Raw genomic sequence first — 22,288 nt, forward strand, 5'->3', positions numbered from 1 at the left:
CTGCAGGTCCGGATGCCACCAGGGACCAGAAAGCCTGCTCAGGCCTGCTACAGTATGTGGGATTCTGCAGCACCTCTTCAACCTCAGAAAGTACAGGTTCCAGTGCTGTGTTCCAGGACCAAGAGCACATCATCCATCTTCTCCTAATCAGTATAGATTCAGATTCATTCTACTGTCATGGAGTCAGCGTTCCGACGCAACAAAATTTGTTCCAGTACAGCCCGTCCAAGAAAACAAAAAAGGGACACAACAGCTGACAAGGTAGGACATGGGTAAACAGGTGCTGAGGCCGCTGCCCGTAGACGCCGCCCTTATCATTAGCTTAGAAAGGATAACACTGGGGAGGAGGAGGGGGAAAAAGAATCTTCACACTGTGTAAAGACATAGCACAGGTCACCTGGGGGATAGCCGCAACTTCCTGGCACAGCGATTCGGCCTGGTTTTCTGTGTTGGGAGGGGTTGAATAATGGAGAAGGTGTATTTATCATTATCTGCATGTGTGTGTGTGCCTGTTTGTGCGAGGGGTAAGTCTGTGAACCATGCCCCAGATCTACACCTCAGCCATTGTCCACATCATCTCATCCTGGGGAGACTTTTATTGGTCCACTGCAGTATGCTTATCGTCCTGGGGTTGGAGTTGAAGACGCCATCATCCACCTGCTTCATTGAACCCACAGTAACCTGAACAAAGCAGCACTGTGAGGATCATGTTCTTCGATTTCTCCAGTAAATTTAACACTGTTGTCCACAAAGGGGCTGCAGGTCAGTCCGAAGGCGTTCACGTCCAGGCATGCAAGGGTCCCTCGTTCGGCTCATCTGGAGCTTGGAACAGTCGTTGCAGCGCTGCAGACCGTGGTTGCCAAGACAACCAGACGCTTCTTCAGGCATAATAATGGAGAAGGCCGGCCCATAGCTAGTAGTGCTTCATGCTAAAATAGGAGCTGTGGTCTCTTCATAGCTCACAGAGAACTCCATGGGACTGTGGACAGGTCCAAGGTAGAAGAGATCTTGGGAACAAGAGAGGAAGAAAAGAAGAGAAAAAGAGAAAGGGCCTGCTCTTTATAGCTGGGCCCAGGCTACTATACATCGACTGCGGCCCCTCCTGCGATTTGGGGTCCATGCCCAATGAGGAGGCTATTCCTTATTCAATTCAACTCAATTCAATTTTATTTATATAGCGTCTAATACAACAGATGTTGTCTCTAGACGCTTTCCAGAGATCCAGAACATGAACATAAACATATACCTTATCACCGAAGGGCCATAAATGCAAAGCCTGCTGGGGCTTTTAGTCATTATGTAGGTTCCTTTGTTTTGAACCATGCGGTCAGCTGTAAGAAATCAAGGCTAGTCTCAGAGTTGGGCCTCAGAATTGAAATCAAGTCTTTCCATGTTCAACACAGGACTGTGGCCCAACAACACCATCCTACCTTCATTACCATGTAAGAAACTCCAGAAGACACAGGTGGGGGCCTCCATAATCATCTCCATTACTGACTACCTGACAAACAGACCAGTTTGTGAGAACCCTAACTCTAACCCAAATAGTTTTTCCATCATTGCAGAAGAAGTGGAGGTGGTGGAGGAGCATAAATACCTCTGTGTTCACCTGGACACCAGACCGGACTGGAGAACCAACGCTGATGTTGTTTCAAAGAAAGGACAAAGCAGACTTTACTTCTTAGGAAGCTTTGGTCCTTCAGTGTTTACAGGAATATGTTGTATATCTCCTATAAGTCTGTCCTGAAGAGTGCAGTCTCATCTGCAGTCATCTGTTGGGGAGCAGCATCAGAGCCAGTGGCTTAAAGAAACTGAACAACCTGATGAAGGCTGGCTCGGTTCTGGGACCTGCTGCAGTACAGACGCTATAGGAGATCCTCCCGCTCACAGACAGAAACCTCCATAACGACTCTGAACAGACTGGAATCACGACTGCTGCAACTACCCATTTCCCTTCAGGGATTCATGGTTTTAAGTTGTAGGGTCTGGAAGCCTCATTCCAACTTCTCACTTTGTTACAGTAAAAGTGTTTAAGAATCTAAACCTGATGGGGTCAGAGGGCGCCAGCATGGGGGGTATGTGGCGCTGCAGCCGTCAAGTGCATGACTGGCTGGGTCACCCACTGGTAACGAGCACATGCAAAGTTCAACAGGTGACAGGACCTTCTTAAGTATGCTCTTGTGTTTATGAGTTTGGGTTTATGAGTGTGTGTGTGTGTGTGTGTGTGTGTGTGTGTGTGTGTGTGTGTGTGTGTGTGTGTGTGTGTGTGTGTGTGTGTGTGTGTGTGCATGTGTGAGTGTGTATTAATAGCGAAGCCCTAATAGGCTTTCGCTGGATTTCCCATCACCCCTCTTGATCTGCACAAATCCATTGTGCCACAACTGAGGCCTCGCTCAACTGCACGCATGCATGCGCACATGCACACGCACACAAACGCATGCACGCACAGTGCAGAGTTTACAGGAAAACAGCTGATTGAGTTTACCCACTTTACAGATAAAGCCAAATCTGTGAAAATATTTGGAGCTTCCACCAGCTGAGCCCTCTAAAGCTGCGTGTGATTGGAGATTACTTCCAGCCTCTGAAAACAGTTGGTTTGTGCTGGTTTGGGACATTCATATCATTAGGAAAATCACTGTTTAATACTGTAAATGATCAGCTGTATTACAAGTACTTGAGCACAAGAACTGTACAATACAGTCAAAGTTAGAATGGTACAATGACAGGAAAGTAATGTAGGGCCTGACTTACAAAGAGACCTTTAGTACATGGCATGGCAATGCCAAATGTCACGGTCTCCCGTGGGAGTGGCGAGGCCTTCAATTGATACCCTGATTTATGAAGGCAGACGCAGATAATCAGATGTGAGTCTTACTAACATTACAGGTCTGCTGGTTTTTTACACAAATACATATCAGGGAAGGAGAGCATGTTAAGGACTTGTTAGAGTACAAGTGAAAGAGTGAACAGAAGGGGGGTTGCATCTACACTGCAGGAGCTCGAGGGCCCTCCTCCTAATCGGTGCGGCCCATAAAACAAGCATCGGTCTCCCTTCCTCCTCCTTCTTCTTCATTGATACAAAATGATGAAGCCAAACAGAAAAGGTCAAAGAAAGAATAATATCCTGGAGCTGGATGCAATCTAATGCAGCGCGAAGAGCTGTTGTATTTCAAGCATTTCTAGACATCCCTCTACACTCGATATCCAGCGTAACTTCTGACTTGTACAACATCCAAAATTGTTGGCTGGATAAATAAATGGCCACAACTGTGGATGGATGAGGCCATGCCATGCTCCCAGAACCCCGGAGGGAGATTCCTGGACCACAGGGCAAATATGGATACGGAAAAGATCAGTTCAGTATCAAGATCAGTTCCTAAGCACGTAGGTGGTACTGGAACGGCTTCAGACACGACTGACGGCCTATGAATAGTCCAGAGTTAAACCCCACTCAGCACCTGTGCAGACGCACAGGAAAACAGTGTAGGCGCTTAGCACCCAGTCTATTACAACCTGAGAGGATCTGCCAAAATCAGCTGTGCAAAGCTTGGAGCGGCCGACCCAAGCAGGCTCGAGGCCGCGAATGCTGCCAGAACAGTTTCCAGTACTGCGCTGACGCTCTGCTTACGTTTGACAATGAGAGAGGGCAGGTTTTCCTTTTTAAGCAACGTATTTTCACTTTCCCATCGTCAGGCACTTGGTGTCGAGTGTTTGAGGGGGCGCGGGGGTTTCTTCCCTTCAGCAACTGCACACTTCAAGCAAAGTCAAACACCTACAGTTATTTTAAAACACGTTCAGAGATAGAAGCTAACCAAGTCTTTTTCACAGAGAGCTATTTACCCCTCATACAATAGAATCAAAGATTTTAGGTAAACCAGCAACAAATACATGTCAAAAGAAATATCAAAGATGAGAAATGAAAGCTGCCAAAGAGAAATTGTGAGACAATAAAGGGTTGTGTTGCACAATCTTGTTAAGAGACTTGGCGACGGGCCACATCACACTGAACGGGAAGATGTCGTCATTTTGGCTTTAAAAGATCAATTACGGAGCTATTTTACCAGATTGTGGAGCAATATACTTATTATGGGTCTTGATGGACTGAAAAGTACCAAACGGGTTTGTTTTGTTGCTTGAAGTGGAAGCTGTAACTGTAACTGTGTAAGGAACAAACATATTTATTAAGGAAATAATAAGAGGAGATATGATACTCTCACGGCAGTTGAGTGCTTGAATAGAACGATAACTTAAGAGTACCAAATGTATTTTGAATAATTTATGATATTTTACTGAATAAAAATGATATTTTGACTAATACAGGGGTTTTCAACCCTGGTCCTTGGGACCCCTGTCCTGCATGTTTTAGAAGATGTTTCCTTGCATCATCACCTGATTCTAATTAATGGTCGTCACCAGCTTGTCATCCAGGTCTGCACAAGTCTGTTAATGACAGTCATTTTTATCAGTGTGCTGAAGCAGGGAAACATCTAAAACATGCAGGACAGGGGTCCTGAGGACCAGGGTTGAAGACCACTGGACTAATACAGCGGTCAGGTAGGAATGAATGATAGGTTGGTTTTGTTCCCTTTGCAGGTGTGTAAAGTTTTGCCTCCTTCAGATGAGAGCAGAAGAATGTGGGCGTCAATCCAGCTCCCAAGTCCTCAGCCTGAGCAAATCCTGCGACTGCTGCTTTACATGCTCCTCAAGGCTACGAGGAGTCCCGCCGGGTGGTGGGGGGGTGATCATTTACCTACGCCCGACGCACGCTCGCGCACAAACGCAGGTGCTGTGCGAGTAATCTGCTTAGTCTGGATAGTGAGTTCCTCCCTGCAGCCAGCGTCAGCTCACAGGCCACGGCGTGAACAGTACAATGTCTGCACAACACACACGCCGCAGAAGAGCTGCAGGAATACTGTTTCTCATCATCTCTAACAAGCTGCATTAAATAAGATGACACCCAGGTGATCCATCCGCCCGGCTGAGCAGGGCTCTCTCGGGGAGGGTGCCAGCTGGAAGAGCGTTCCCAACTGATCCCACTGGGGAACTCGGTTAAAGTGAAAAGTTACAGAGTAACCAGGCCGACCCAACCAATGTGAGCGTCACTTTTAAGCCTGTAACAATGCAGATATCCAATCAGAGTTTAAAAGACACACAAATAATTATGATATTAAAAAAAAACTAAAAAAAACGAATAAGCGTGAGGACAAAGTCCATCATTCTACAACAAAAGCAGAAGGTTTAAGGTGTCAGCGTGAATATGATCGTATTACTGGGCGGAGGGTGTGTGGCATTGACCCTTTAACTCTGCAGCCTGTGCAATAATCCAGGCGCCCCAGGCAGGCCCCACAGGTTTTTACTTTTTAAAATCAGTTATTTGTGGTTCTTGGAGTCAGTGGCTCTGATTCTGCTGCTGCAAAAGTAGCAGAAACACGAGAAAAATACATCTTTGCGCTTGGCCTATGTTTTAGATGCCACTTTTCGTCTCATATTTATCACACAGAAAACAGAAAGAGCTTTGTTTTTTAGTGCGTGGTCGCTAGGGCTGGGCTAAACAATTATTTTTAAAACGATGACTGGGGGGGATTATTTTATCGATTAGTCGACTAATTTAATTATAACGGACGATTATTCTGAAGATTATTTTTCTGTTGTTCGATTAATACCATAATGTATCAAATAAATATCAAAAATCCAAACAATATAATTTATTAAACAAAATATAAAATGATACAAAACTTTCTCCTGTACAAAGTTACAAAAGAACACTGTCGTGCAGTTGCACTGCATATTATCCAAATGTGTTAAAAATAATATATTTGGATAAAACAGCACTGTTTCACAGTAAATTACATATTTTTATAACATAAAGAAAAGTCCAACCATGTGCATAATCAAAAGGCAATTACAAAACATAGGAACCTTTCTATGGGGGATGGAACTTAAAATAAACTATTGTTTTCGGTAGGAATCATTTTCCGGTGGCATTTTAGCTTCTGCTAACCGATAAAAAAACGAATGTTTTTTTATGCCGGTAAACAGAGAAGAGCTGGAGGAAGTGTCTGGGGTGAAGGAAGTCTGGGCATCCCTGCTGAGGCTGCTGCCCCCGCGACCCGGGAACGGACAAGCGGAAGAAGATGAGTGAGTGATGAGTGAGTGAGTAAACAGAGTTATGACAAGAAAACATCAAATGTAGAAGCTGATGCAGACCATAATTTGATCATGTGACGTTAATTTTTGCAATTATCGTCCCCGTCCATGAGAGACATTGCTGTGCGAGTCTGGTAAGGGGTTTAGGACTACATTTAAGTATTCCCATACTTTTGATCTTCTCATGACTTTGGGTTGTTTCTGGGGCTCTGTTGGACACGCTGTGGCGAGGTCGGTCTCCATTCTGCAAAGTCCAAACTTGTTGTTTTGGGTGACCCACATGTGCGTGGCGATGCATCGACAACAAAATATGACGCAGAGGATATTTTGAAGTCGCTGCGTCCATGACGTCGCTGCGTCATCGACGCATCGCTACAGGCCTGGTGGTCGCATTTGCATTTAAACTGATATCGAACATATTTTTTATTTTGTGTCACATGTAGACCCAAAGGTATTGTGAGGGTCTGGTGGGAACGTCTGGCTGAGACCTCTGTGAGGGAAGTCTTCAACTCTCATCTCCGAGAGAACTTCTCACAAATTCCGAGGGAGGCGGGGGACATCGAGTCCGAGTGGACCATGTTCTCTGCCTCCATTGTCGACACGGCGGGTCGAAGTTGTGTGTGCAAAATATCGGCAACCCTAGAACCCGGTGGTGGACACCGGAAGTACAGGATGCCGTCAGACTGAAGAAGGACTCCTGACGCAGTAGATGGGTACCGGCAGGCCAAGCAAACCGCGGCTCGGGCAGTCCCGGAGGCAAAAACCCGGGTCTGGGAGGAGTTCGGTGAGGCCATGGAGGAAGACTTTCGGTCGGCCCCGAGGAAATTCTGGCGAACCATTCGGCGCTTCAGAAAGGAGAAGCAGTACTCTGCCAACACCGTTTACGGTGCAGGTGGGGAACTGTTGACCTCGACTGGGGACATCGGCGGACAGTGGAAGGAATACTTTGGGGATCTCCTCAACCCGACTGACATGCCTTCCACTGAGGAACCAGAGTGTGTGGACTCAGGGATGTGCTCACCCATCACCCAATCTGAGGTCACTGCGGTGTTTCATAAGCTCCTCTGTGGCACCGGGGGTGGATGAGATTTACCCTGAGTACCTCAAGTCTCTGGATGTCATAGAGCTGTCTTGGTTGACACGCTTCTGCAACATTGCATGGAGGAAGGGGACAGTACCGCTGGAGTACCGGGGTGGTGGTCCCTCTGTTTAAAAAGGGGGACCAGAGAGTGTGTTCCAACTAGGGCTGGGCGATATGGCCTTTTATTAATATCTCAATATTTTTAGGCCATGTCAAGATACACGATATCTCGATATTTTGCCTTAGCCTTGAATTAACACTTTGATGCCTACAATCACACCAATGATGATTCTATATGTCTAAATTAAAACATTCTTGTTCATACTGCATTAATATATGCTCATTTTAAACTTTCATGCAAAAAGGGGGAATAAGTAAAATTTACCAAAACTGTATTTATTAAACAGTTACTAAGCAGTGAGTGGCACAAACATAAAAAGTGTAATTTCAAAATAGAAAGTGCACGTTGCATCTCTTTGACTCCCAGTCTGAAGAACATCTGCTAAGAACATGTTCTGGTCCTGGTTTTACCAGGATGACCAGGTTTCACCTGGTTTTACCAGGATGAGCTGCTCTGAGCAGCAGGGGCCCCTTAGAGCACCTTTATATTAAATTGTAGGTGCAGGGACTGCAATGTTTCATCCTCTCCTCCTTTACTTTGCATCACTTTCACTTATTGTTAGAAATATGACATCATATAGTCTTGTTTGACTTTGTTTCAATAATAGTGATTGATTTCATGTGGCCACATTTAAGTAACACTAGGTGACGTTTCTCAGTTCTGGAAGAGAAAAGTCTGAATTATGGTTCCGCGTTAAATCGACGCAGACCCTACGGCGTAGGGTACGCTGCGATGCGCACTTACGCCGTAGGCTCTGCGTTGGTGTAACGCGGGACCATAAATCCGCCTAAAGGCTCGGCTGCGCGTGTCACGCTAAGCGGGTCCTCGGCTCTCCAGAGAGCCGTTCGCGTCGTGCGAGGAGAAAACATCCCCTTCCGTCTTTACTAAGCCGGTTCGCTTTGAAAAGAGTCTGCCGCGCGTAGCAACCGCGCAGATGAGCTCACGGCGCAAACAGGCCGAGTTTGGGAAAGTTAAAGTAAAGTTAAAGCGGGGTGGAAGTGACCGGCGACCCCGGACAGCAGCGCCGACACCAGCAGCTGGTCGGGGGCCAATGATAGTGCACACACGACAGCACGTGACTGACGTAAGTGACTGGGTGCGCTTGTTTTATGAGAAGGAGAGACGAGACGAGAGAGCGAGAAAAGGCTGTCATATAATGCCCGCGGCTAAAAGCAAAATGTGTGACAATGTATACTCGAATATGCAGGATAGTCATTTTGTACATTGCACAGAGTAGAAGCCGAGATACATCGGCTATACTCGATATATCGCCCAGCCCTAGTTCCAACTATAGGGGGATCACACTTCTCAGCCTCCCCGGGAAAGTCTAGGCCAGGCTACTGGAGAGGAGAATACGGCCGATAGTTGAAGCTCAGATTCAAGAGGAACAATGCAGCTTTTGTCCCGGTCGTGGAACACTGGACCAGCTCTATACCCTCTGCAGGGTGCTGGAGGGTTCATGGGAATTTTCCCAACCAGTCCACATGTGTTTTGTGGATCTGGAGAAGGCATTTGACCGTGTCCCTTGTGCCATTCTGTGGGGGGTGCTCGGTGAGTATGGAGTCCGGGGCCCTCTATTAAGGGCTGTCCGGTCTCTATATCATCGGAGCAGGAGTCTGGTTCGCATTGCCGGCAGTAACCGTTGTGGTGAAGGAGCTGATTCAAAAGGCGAAGCTCTCAATTTACCGGTCAATTTACGCTCCCATCCTCATGGTCATGAACTTTGGGTAGTGACCGAAAAGACAAGATCGCGGATACAAGCGGCCGAGATGAGTTTCTTCCGCAGGGTGGCTGGACGCTCCCTTAGAGATAGAGTAAGGAGTTCGGTCACCCGGGAGGAGCTCTGAGTCAGCTGAGGTGGCTTGGACATCTTTACCAGATCCTCCTGGACGGCTCCCAAGGGGAGGTGTTCCAGGCATGTCCCTCCGGGAGGAGACACCGGGAAAGACCCAGGACACGCTGGAGAGACCACCGTATGTCTCTCAACTGGCCTTCTTGGACTCCCCTCGGAAGAGCTGGAGGAAGTGTCTGGGGTGATGGAGGTCTGGGCATCTCTTTATGTATCTGACTTTTTGTTGTAACCAGTTTAACATTTTAAACCTTTGCACTTCATCTTACACGTCAGTTATCCTCCAGTTGTATTTTATTAATATGATAAATCAACTTTTTGAGATTGAGAGAAAGTAGAAAGAAAGGCGTCTTCCTTCCCGACTGTGTGGGAGTGTACTTCCACTCCCACCCCGTGGACGGGGTGGACAATCAGGAAAGAAAGACATCCTGCAGCAATGACACATCACTGTTTTGTTAGACGGTGGGTCATGGCGATTGGCGCTGTTGCAGAGAAGGTATCCAACAACCACACGCGATGAGTCCTTTAAACTAACGACCAACATGGATAATCTTCAATAAATGCGCCCAGGAACCTGGTGCTTGTTTTGATATCTGTTCACCTGAGCAACAGCGATTAATCTCCAGACAATCACAGCCTCACTACTTCTTCTCTGAAAGAAATAACGCAGATTGTTTAAAAGAGAAAAAAGGCAACATCGATCAACATTGACCTCAACGGACAAGAGAGGGAAAGGTTTCCTCTTTTCCCCGTAGCCATTCTGTTGTGCTTTTACGCAGCTGCTCAGTATGTGATGCTGTGAAATTACACCCTTTAACATGTCGACATAACGCAGCTCACAGCGGGACTTTCACATAACTGCAATTGATTATTGATTATTCAAAATACAATCTGAGTTCCACATTAAGATCACTATTTACTAGGGCTGCAACGATTTGTGGACGTTGTCGACATAAATCGATAATCAAAATTGTCGACAATGAATTCCATTGTCGACAATTGTCGCCAGACGAGTTTTTCCATTGGAGTGAGGCGTCTCACTTCAATACAATCTCTGCCGAGAGTCGTGCATGCACGATAGCATCTCAGCAACTGCAGGTAATAAAACTTCAAAAGTTTGGGAGCATTTTAGCCTGGATACCCCGAATAAAAAGATTACTTGCAAGGTTTGCAAAGCCGACCTTCCTCATCACGGAGCACGCCGGTAATGCATTTGAAAATGCACGTCGGAGTGTTGAACGAAACGGACCCGCCCGATTCATTTATTAAATTAATTTGTTTAATTCTTAACTTTGTTTATTTTATGTCATTTATTAGTATTATTTGAGCCACAGCCTCACAGCCTACTCGTTTATATAACCTTAATCATAATTGATACAGCGCGAAAAGCGAAAAAAGGCTTGTGCGAACATGACAATGATGGATTTGAATCTACCTTTCAGTCAGGTGCCTATGAACTGTCAATTATCCATCAAAATCCACAATGGTCATGTTAACATTAGATCAGATAGATTTGTCTGTACATTTCTCTTGTGGGACGGGAGAAGACACTAAAACAATGCATCTCTATTATTATGCGCCGTGCGGGCATGAATTCATGAGTTTTGCGGGAGGGAGTGTAACACACGTTGCAGGCGGTAATGGTCAGAAATTCAGCGGGAGCAGGATGAAGAAAACAGTCCCGCTATATCAGGGCTCTAGTGCCATCTTTCTTGTGTTTATTATCATTTGCCACATAATTAAAGCAACCTCATACTAAATTTTTAAAAAATTACTAATTATCCGATTAGTCGACTAATCGTTTCAATAGTCGGTGACTAGTCGACTATTAAAACAGTCGTTAGTTGCAGCCCTACTACTTACATGGCGGTAAGGTGTTTGGCTTGTTATTGGACTATTTCCCTGCATTCAGACATGTTTGCTGATGCTACTCACTCACATGACCTCAGGACAATAAAGTGCCAAGATGCTCTTCATGTGCAAACTAGAGGATTAGACTTTGCAAAACGTGGAAAAAGGGAGCTGCATGGTCACTGCAGGTGAAACAGTCCGATGGATCTGTGCGTGGGCCTTCATGACCAACTCTGGACCTATTTAGGCAGCAGTTTTCAGCATAGGAATGTTCTGATGTTGATCAATACTTGTGATTGTTGGAACGCTTACATTTCAAGCCCCGGCTACCTTGTATATTGCAACTGTGAAGATGAGCTCACTCACCTTTAAGCATTAACTGAAAAAAAAGGTGACATCACATACCTTGAAGACCTCAGAGAAGAACCCTGAGCCGATCTTCTCACAGAAGAAGTCATCGATGCGAGCCAGGCTGGACACGGCACTCCTCAGGGCTCGGTATGAGGACGGCCGGACGCGGTTGGGGGCATGGATGCTATGAAGAGGTGGCTCATCCGGACCTCCGTGGCCCTCCTCGGGGTCACAGAAGAAGCACTCAGCGTGGTAATCCATGGTACCGGTGGCTCACCAAGGTCCAAACCCAAAGATCTGTCAGATTGCGACAGTCCTGAGGGAAGCAGTGATCAGTCCCGCCATCGTGGCGCCACAGTGGTAAGAGTGGAGCCTATGAGGCTTTTTGGGTGAGCTAACATCCCACAATACTCCAGGCATGATGTCATTGGTGTTCCGGGTCCGACTGCTGAAGGCTTCAGTGGATGTCAATTTACTGCTGAACTGGTACAGAAAATGACGTGGTCTTTCCTCGGATAGCCAAACGTCTCATTTGCTCAGCGTCTTGGCATACGTGCAGTTTGACCAGAACAATGTCCATTATTCGGTCTGTGTTTATTCATCCTTGCTGCCAAAGGCAGCAGCCCTCCACGCCGTTGCAGTTGTGGGTTTTCCTGTAGTTCCCTGAACGCCTCCTTGGTTTTCCTGTAGTTCCCTGAACGCCTCCTTGGTTTTCCTGTAGTTCCCTGAACGCCTCCTTGCTCAGGGGTTCGTACGGAGGCCCGGATCTCTTCGTCCCCCTGTTAGTCACAAAGGACGATAAAAGGGCCCGGAGCCAGGAAAGGGCCACGCCACGGTCCTGCAGAGGAGACACAGGAGTGTTGTTGTAAACAGCAGCCGAGCCTGACACCGGGGGATAGCAGGGACAGCAGGGGACAGACAGCAGGGGCAGCAGAGGACAGACAGCATGGGACAGCAGGGGGCAGCAGGGGGCGGACAGCAGGGGACAGCAGGGGGCAGACAGCAGGGGCAGCAGGGGACAGACAGCAGGGGGCAGACAGCAGGGGACCGACAGCAGGGGGCAGACCACAAGGACAGCATGGGCAGCAGGGACAGACAGCAGGGGCAGCAGGGGGCAGACAGCATGGGACAGCAGGGACAGACAGCAGGGGCAGCAGGGGGCAGACAGCATGGGACAGCAGGGGGCAGACAGCATGGGACAGCAGGGGGCAGACAGCAGGGACAACAGGGGCAGCAGGGACAGACAGCAGGGGCAGCAGGGGGCAGCAGGGGACAGACAGCAGGGGGCAGCAGGGGACGGTAGGGGACAGCAGGGGCAGCAGGGGACAGACAGCAGGGGCAGCAGGGGACAGACAGCATGGGACAGCAGGGGGCAGACAGCATGGGACAGCAGGGGGCAGACCACAAGGACAGCAGGGGCAGCAAGGACAGCAGGGGCAGCAGGGGGCGGCAGGGGACAGACAGCAGGGGCAGCAGGGGGCAGACAGCAGGGGCAGCAGGGGACAGACAGCAGGGGACAGACAGCAGGGGCAGCAGGGGACAGCAGGGGGCAGACAGCAGGGGACAGACAGCAGGGGGCAGACAGCAGGGGGCAGACAGCAGGGGCAGCAAGGGACAGACAGCAGGGGCAGCAAGGGACAGACAGCAGGGGCAGCAGGGAACAGCAGGGGGCAGACAGCAGGGGACAGGCAGCAGGGGACAGCAGGGGACAGACAGCAAGGGCAGCAAGGGACAGACAGCAGGGGCAGCAAGGGACAGACAGCAGGGGCAGCAAGGGACAGACAGCAGGGGCAGCAAGGGACAGACAGCAGGGGCAGCAGGGAACAGCAGGGGGCAGACAGCAGGGGACAGGCAGCAGGGGACAGCAGGGGACAGACAGCAGGGGACCGACAGCATGGGACAGCAGGGGACAGACAGCAGGGGACAGCAGGGCTGCACGATAGCAGGACTAGCAATATCTGCCATTTGAATCACAAACCGGACTCCAACCTGTCTCCAGGTGGGATGTTGACCAACCTGTCTCTAGGTGGGATGTGGACACCAACCTGTCTCTAGGTGGGATGTGGACACCAACCTGTCTCTAGGTGGGATGTGGACACCAACCTGTCTCTAGTTGGGATGTGGACCAACCTGTCTCTAGGTGGGATGTGGACACCAACCTGTCTCCAGGTGGGATGTGGACCAACCTGTCTCTAGGTGGGATGTGGACACCAACCTGTCTCTAGATGGGATGTGGACCAACCTGGTTCTAGGTGGGATGTGGACACCAACCTGTCTCTAGGTGGGATGTGGACACCAACCTGTCTCTAGGTGGGATGTGGACACCAACCTGTCTCTAGTTGGGATGTGGACCAACCTGGTTCTAGGTGGGATGTGGACACCAACCTGTCTCTAGGTGGGTTGTGGACACCAACCTGTCTCTAGGTGGGATGTGGACCAACCTGTCTCTAGGTGGGATGTGGACCAACCTGTCCCTAGGTGGGATGTGGACCAACCTGTCTCTAGGTGGGATGTGGACACCAACCTGTCTCTAGGTGGGATGACCAACCTGTCTCTAGGTGGGATGAGGACCAACCTGTCTCTAGTTGGGATGTGGACCAACCTGTCTCTAGGTGGGATGACAAACCTGTCTCTAGGTGGGATGTGGACCAACCTGTCTCTAGGTGGGATGTGGACCAACCTGTCTCTAGGTGGGATGTGGACACCAACCTGTCTCTAGGTGGGATGACCAACCTGTCTCTAGGTGGGATGTGGACCAACCTGTCTCTAGGTGGGATGTGGACCAACCTGTCCCTAGGTGGGATGTGGACCAACCTGTCTCTAGGTGGGATGTGGACACCAACCTGTCTCTAGGTGGGATGTGGACCAACCTGTCCCTAGGTGGGATGTGGACCAACCTGTCTCTAGGTGGGATGTGGACACCAACCTGTCTCTAGGTGGGATGTGGACACCAACCTGTCTCTAGGTGGGATGACCAACCTGTCTCTAGGTGGGATGAGGACCAACCTGTCTCTAGGTGGGATGTGGACACCAACCTGTCTCTAGGTGGGATGACCAACCTGTCTCTAGGTGGGATGAGGACCAACCTGTCTCTAGGTGGGATGTGGTCCAACCTGTCCAGGGTTTTTCCTGCATTCAAAATTAGGAGGCGGCCGCCTCCACCTAATTTCGTGCCGCCACCAGCTCTCAAAACTCCGACGTCATGAAAATAGTTATTCTCTGGCAGGCGTTGGACTGGATGGATGTTATTTTAACTGCAGTTACAGCTTTTTGCCGCTATGGGGGCGCTGTATCAACGACAGTGCTCCAGAAGAAGAAGACGAAATCTCGAGAATTATTTTCCGCGTTTTTCCGCTATTTGTTGTATTAAAAATTGGCGTTGTGGTTTTCCCTGGCTGTTCAAACAGGTAAATATTGTTTCTTTTGCATCCGAGCATGTCTTGTTTATTTGTCTTATATCCTGGCCGATACGGTACTTTAAAAAGCGACCAGGAAAAGCAAGAGTTCAGGTGAAACAGTGCAATTAATGTTACAGGTAGTTAAAAAGTAATAAATCATGTTACCGACGAGATGCGGCAATTTTGTCAGGGCTGAAAGTAGTGCACAAATATGCATGAAAGGTGATAGCGAGGGTCAGAGTGCAGGACGGGACGAATTGTCGAGGCGAGGGTAACGTTAAGGCTGATTTATGGTTCCGCGTTACACAAACGCAGAGTTTATGGCGTGGATACAAGGCGACGCGCACGTAGGCTACGCCGTACCTTACAGCGTACGCTCTGCATCGATTTAACGCAGAACCATAAAGCAGGCTTTAGTCAGTTTCCAAGTCATTAGGAGCATATCAACGCGAAGCCAACGTGTACGTGATTTAAACATCACTTTTTATTCATCTTTACAGATCTTCTCAAAAACACAGAGCCAGTGGGTTTGACAAACGGTGGCTGAAGCAATTTACCTGCTCAGGCAAACTGAGGAAGGTTTGGTCTCTTATTTATGCCAAAAGCACTGTGACCCCCCCCATGCAGCAGGACTATCACTATTTATGTCTGTATCAAAATAAATACAAAAATACTTAATGCATGAATTGTTTTGTTTAAGGTGAAGACACCTCTGCACAGCAGACTGAAGGAGAGACACTTGGATGTTTGTTGTAAGGAGGCCATGATGGACCAGACCAGGACCAGGACCATCCATGGACCAGACCAGGACCATCCATGGACCAGACCAGGACCATCCATGGACCAGACCAGACCAGACCAGGACCATCCATGGACCAGACCAGGACCATCCATGGACCAGACCAGACCAGACCAGGACCATCCATGGACCAGACCAGGACCATCCATGGACCAGACCAGACCAGACCAGGACCATCCATGGACCAGACCAGGACCATCCATGGACCAGACCAGACCAGACCAGGACCATCCATGGACCAGACCAGGACCATGGATGGACCAGACCAGACCAGGACTAGGACCAGGACCAGACCAGACCAGGACCATGGATGGACCAGACCAGACCAGGACCATGGATGGACCAGACCAGACCAGACCAGACCAGACCAGACCAGACCAGACCAGGACTAGGACCAGGACCAGACCAGACCAGGACCATGGATGGACCAGACCAGACCAGACCACACCAGACCAGGACCAGACCAGGAGGCCTTGGACTACCAGGAGCATGAGGTTCTACAGATGGAAAGATAGGAGGCTGAAATGTTCTGTCTGGTTGCGAGATTTGTCAGTAAATGTCTGAAACCCTACAAAAACTCAAAATCTTACCAAGACTACTTGTCTTATATCCAGTCAAAATGTTTTATTTCTAGTCCAAAAAACTTGTTCTAGAGACCATTTTCACTCATTTCAGTGAACATTTTCTCTTGTTTCATTTGCAGTTTTTTTTTTTTTTACTTTTTATTTTTGGTAAAATTGAGTTTTTAAATTTGCATTTATATTTTTATGTTAATAAAATAATGCTTTAACATGATAATTGTATTGTCATATTTCTAATGCTATTAGATATGATGATATAATATGATATTAAAGCCACCTCTGCCTCAATTTGAGCCAAAAACCCTGCTGTCTCTAGGTGGGATGTGGACCAACCTGTCTCTAGGTGGGATGTGGACCAACCTGTCTCTAGGTGGGATGTGGACCAACCTGTCTCTAGGTGGGATGTGGACCAACCTGTCTCTAGGTGAGATGACCAACCTGTCTCTAGGTGGGATGACTGACCTGTCTCTAGGTAGGATGACCAACCTGTCTCTAGGTGGGATGTGGACACCAACCTGTCTCTAGATGGGTTGACTGACCTGTCTCTAGGTGGGATGTGGACCAACCTGTCTCTAGGTGGGATGTGGACCAACCTGTCTCTAGGTGGATGCTGGTCCAGCTCCAGGAGGAATCAGCAGCCTCTGCAGGCTGTCACTGGTCACCAGTCACCAGTCTCCTCGGGCCTCGCTCACCACGGCGCTTTTACTCCAGTAATCATCGAGAGGAACGACATTTCCACCAAGGCTAAATAAATAATGATCATATTTTTTCATGTGCATATTGCGAATGTCGTTTCTCCACGAAGCTGTAGTTAATAACGGGATCCGTCGATGGCGAGCGTGCAGCGGACCGGCCGGGGACGGCGCCCCGCTCCCCCCGCGGTGCTCCGGGAGCAGAAAGGTCTGCGGTCCGACTCCTGCAGGCTCGCTGGAGCCGGGAACATGCTCCTCTCCTCGGTCAGGCCCGCCGACGATAATCCCGTCGGGTTCTGTATTCCTCCAGCCGCTTGTTAGGACCGACTACCATAATGACACAGCCCGCAATCACGCCCGCAGGAGTGACATGAAGGACTTCCTGTCAATCTTTTCCCAATAAAGGCTTAAGCTTTCAGTTGTAGTTCCAGTGACTAAATCGCGAGAAAATGAAGGATTTCGTTTATTAATAATAATAATAATAATAATATATATATATATATATATATATATATATATATATATATATATATATATATATATATATATATATATATATATATATATACATATATATACACATATATAAACAATCCTTTTCCAGCATGTTAATAATGATGGTGTAGTGGCCATTCACAAGCAGGACACTCTTTAGTTTCAGTAGGTTAGAATTCACAGATATCTAGCCGTTATTAATGATGACGATGTGTTTTCTGTTAGTGTTCTGTTACCGTTGGTAATGGTCGGTTAAAAACGAGAGACTGGAATGAACAACACAAGTTTTTTCTTCGTCCACAAAAAGCGTTTCTCTGCTCTTTTGTTCCCAAACTCCTACAATGGAAGCACATTTTTATTTATATTTTTGTTTATTTTGTTTTTTCTTATTTACATTTAATTATTGTTTTGTTTTGTTCTACTCTATACTCTATAAACACTCTATAAACACAGTATAAATAATCTATGATTCCTTCTGTTTACCTTTTTACTTGTTTTGAGTTTGTTTTTGTTTTACCCCCTGACACAGAGTAGAATTTCCAGTAGCTATACCATACATTTATTTTGGACATATTAGTAACAATTATAATGAATGCACTGTTTCCGGTCATTATATAGCGTCTATTACAACAGAAGTTGTGTCTAGGATCTTTCCAGAGACCCAGAACATGACCCCCGAACAATTATTACATAAACAAGGGCAGGTAAAAACTCCCCTAGTCGGAGAAAAACCTTAAACCAAACAGTGGCAATGAAAATACAATGAAGCAGGTTTGAAACAAACCATTAGTCTTGTTCTATAGCTGCAGTTATGACTACTGACTCTAACACACTAGAGGTTAGACTAACTAGAGGTTTACTAACACTAATTAGAGGTTTACTAACACTAACTAGAGCTTTACTAAACACTAACTAGAGGTTTACTAACACTAACTAGAGCTTTACTAAACACTAACTAGAAGGTTTACTAACACTAACTAGAGATTTACTAACACTAACTACAGGTTTACTAAACACTAACTAGAGGTTTACTAAACACTAACTAGAGGTTTACTAAACACTAACTAGAGGTTTACTAAACAGAAAGGTTTTAAGTTTAGTTTTAAAGGTGGAGGTGGTGTCAGCCTCCTTAACCCAGATTGGAAGTTGGTTCCATAGTAACGGTCCCTGGTAACATAAGACCGTCCTCCTAAACCTGCAGTCCGAGAACAGAGAGCTCTGCCAGGAACATAACTATCAGATCTTGGCGAAAGCTCATAAAGTCTTCACAACTGAGAGCTGCAGGAATGCACGGCTCAACAGAGTTGTGACTCTTTGTCAGCCTGGCTACAGCGCTGAACAGAAAACCGTATTCGGGTAGGTAGGGTAGACTGCCAATCCATCACAATGCTGCACGGAAACAAGCAATACAAATAAACAACACTTGGTGTTTCCATAATATATGTATAAACGTGCTTTGTACTTTATGTGACAGCATAAATCTGTTTAAAAATAAATAAAAGTGCGTTTTATTAAATCGACGTCACTTCTGATATTTCCATAACAAGGACGTATTTCGCCTCTTTTGGAGTTTTGTTTTGAAACTAAGATACTTCACTTCCGCTCCGTTTTCTCCGTAACTGTGTCTGACTTGACACCTGGCTCAAGTGCGCCCGAGCGGACTGGGCGGCGCTGATTGGACGAGGAAGCAGGCGAAGGCGGAGCCTGATAGCTGACCTGGAGTCAGCTGCTGGCCAGCGGCCTGACCGGAGCGCCGCAGATTCACGGCGCTGAGCTGATCCCAGACCAGTTTCTGACCGGATCAGGGCAGATTCACGGCGCTGAGCTGATCCCAGACCAGTTTCTGACCGGAGCACGGCAGATTCACGGCGCTGAGCTGATCCCAGACCAGCTGCTGGCCGGAAGTGCAGGACTGTGGGAATGACACACTTTTGAGGCTTTAAATAACTAAATAAATAAACAAAACGTCGCACACATAAATATTGGGTAGAAATCGATACGAAAAATATACATATTATATTTGAAACTATTAAAGATGATTTATTTTAAAGAATAATTTGAAAATAAAAGGGAAAAATAATCAATCTCTGAATCCCTCGGTCCTCCCGGAATCTCCTCCTCCTCCCTGCTGACAGATTTCCTGCTCAGTTGGAGGAAGTGATGAGGGAACTCTGCAGATGATGAGGGAACTCTGCAGATGTGTGCGAGTCAAACGTGCACGATGCAGTGCAGCATCTGAGAATCAGTGGGACTGAAACCTGGATGTGTAGCTGCACAATTCAACAAGGACATTCAAATTCAATTCAATTCAATTTTATTTATATAGCGTCTAATACAACAGAGTTGTCTCTAGACGCTTTACAGAGACCCATACCCAGAACATGACCCCCGAGCAGTTATTACATAAACAATGGCAGGTAAAAACTCCCCTAGTGGGAGAAAAACCTTAAGCCAAACAGTGGCAAGGAAAAACTCCCCTTTAGGAGGGAAGAAACCTTGAGCAGGACCAGGCTCATCAGGGGGGACCCTCCTGCCGAGGGCCAGACTGGTGGGTCAGGGACGGCAACAGCACAGCAGGCAGGTGGAAGCAGCAACGGGATGACCGGGGGTGGGGACCGCAGGCCAGCACACAGCTCCCGAAGCTCCGGCCCAATCAGCAAGTCCCAGGTTGGGGTGCAGGGTCAGGAAAAGACTTGTGCTTGACTTGTCAAAGTGCTTTACAGAGATATTCAAATCAAAAACAAAAGTTTAAACCAAAAAAAGCAATAAAATAAAACAAAATAGAACAAAACATGTTGTACAAAAACACCCATGATTTTTTTTCAAAGGAATTATTTGAGGTATCCTCAAATATTCTACTGACGATTGATTGGATAATATAAAATGTTCAGAACATCATCCGTTCCAAGCACTGAGATGTATCGCTGGAGAGCACGAGTCCAAATAATATTCAAAACTAAAACTCACCTGCCCCCACGGTCTGTCCCTCCTGCTGGCAAGCAGGACAAATACACAGGAAACATTTGGGAAAAAACCAAGACGGACAACGGTTTCTGTTCCTACAATAACATGGGACCTGTTTTTCCCTCACATGAGCTGCTCCCTGCAGATGTACTTGTATTATGTAATTATTGGCATTTGCACGTTATCAAATAAGACTCACCCTTACAACTACAACATTGGCATAAATACAACAAGTGAGTATTCTACAATGTGTTCTTTAAGGTAAGTATTTGTTTCTTCTGTGTTGCCATCCTGAACCAGGTGAGGTGGACATGGGATCAAAAGTGTGAAGCAGAAGCGTGAAGCAGGGGCAAATCAGCACTTGTAATAGATAGATAGATATGTGTTTATTGTCCCCATGGGGAAATTTGTTTGCAGCAATTTATACAGTATATATATATATATATATATATATATATATATATATATATATATATATATATATATATATATATATATATATATATACTCCACCAGCGACCGGCTTTGTTATCGGCGATGCATCGCAGGTCCTTCCTACTCGCTGCCATCAGACTTCACAACCAGGCTGATCACAGTAGTAATGGACAATAACAACATGTCATGTGCAATATCTGTCTACCTCATACACATGCTACCTGCTTTTTTGGCACAGTTTTTTTCTTTCTTTCCCTCATACTGCACTGCTTTTATTTTTCATTCCAATGTATATACTGTTTATATTTCGTAATTATATATTTTTTACTTTTTCACCCTTTCCCTACATGTGTGTGTTAAGTGTATTCCTGCTGCACAAAGTGAATTTCCCCATTGAGGGAGAAATAAAGGACAATCTTATCCTATATACTGTGTGTGTATTCAATTCAATTCAATTCAATTTTATTTATATAGCGTCTAATACAACAGAGTTGTCTCTAGACGCTTTACAGAGACCCATACCCAGAACATGACCCCCGAGCAGTTATTACATAAACAATGGCAGGTAAAAACTCCCCTAGTGGGAGAAAAACCTTAAGCCAAACAGTGGCAAGGAAAAACTCCCCTTTAGGAGGGAAGAAGCAGCAGGACCTTGAGCCTTGAGCAGGACCAGGCTCATAAGGGGGGACCCTCCTGTGTATATATCTATATATATCTACTGTATCTATATCTATCTATCTATCTATCTATCTATCTATCTATCTATATATATATATATATATATATATATATATATATATATATATATATATATATATATATATATATATTTTTTTTTTTTTTTTTTTTTTTTTTTTTTTTTTTTGATGCAGGCTATTATATTTCTTTAATGTTTTCTTTCTATGTTTTGTATTTCACTGCTAGATTATTTTTCATGCTGCTGTAACAGGTGTGGGCCTATCGGATAAACTGGAATGAAAACCTTGATATCTTGGTGGATTTTGGTGATGATGGAGATCATGGAGATAAATATACTTCCGGTGTCGGAGGGGCGGGCCCTGCGTTTCATCCAATGGGCAGCGTTTGCGTTTGGAGCGCGGACCAATCAGCAGCCGCCATCACGCACCGTCCTGTTTGACCTCCGCTCAGGCAGCATCACCCCCTTAAAGCGGGCTGGGGTAACAGCTAACAGTGGGTCGAGTGAAGAAGCCAAAGTTAAGTGAAGTCACTGAGAGTGAACATCAGTAATAAAGAAATTATTGTTCCGGCTTCATATTAAATGTCAATTTAGGGCGAGGGAAAACACTGCTTTGTAGTCTATAGCAACATATAGTCAGTACTGGAGTTGAGGGGGGTGGCATCCCCCCTGAAATAAAAACGGTCCAAATCATCCCCCCCTGAAATAAAAACGGTCCAAATCATCCCCCCCTGAAATAAAAATGGTCCAAATCATCCCCCCTGTAAAACTGTCATCCCTCCTTTCCATCCCTTATGTCATTTCATCAATGAATGTGGTTTTACTGC

The 22,288-nt window shown here is 46.6% G+C and overlaps 2 protein-coding genes across 2 annotated transcripts in view; both read right to left on the minus strand.

The window, feature by feature from the left end:
* Positions 1-17,218, minus strand: part of LOC133447442 (dual specificity testis-specific protein kinase 2-like) — a 38,299-nt gene extending 21,081 nt beyond the window's left edge. Inside the window, exons 1-2 of the mRNA XM_061726128.1 lie at positions 16,772-17,218; positions 11,455-12,238 (exon numbers count right to left, since the gene is read on the minus strand). Of these exons, the coding sequence (XP_061582112.1) occupies positions 11,455-11,661 (207 nt within the window). The 5' untranslated portion in view covers positions 11,662-12,238; positions 16,772-17,218. The remainder of the gene's footprint in view (positions 1-11,454; positions 12,239-16,771) is intronic.
* The window catches only part of LOC133447791 (uncharacterized), a 779,477-nt gene that overhangs the window by 601,386 nt on the left and 155,803 nt on the right, over positions 1-22,288 (minus strand). The gene's annotated exons all lie outside the window — the stretch shown is intronic.

The sequence above is a fragment of the Cololabis saira genome, chromosome 1 (assembly GCF_033807715.1).
Source record: "Cololabis saira isolate AMF1-May2022 chromosome 1, fColSai1.1, whole genome shotgun sequence".
In the NCBI taxonomy this organism is placed as follows: domain Eukaryota; kingdom Metazoa; phylum Chordata; class Actinopteri; order Beloniformes; family Belonidae; genus Cololabis; species Cololabis saira.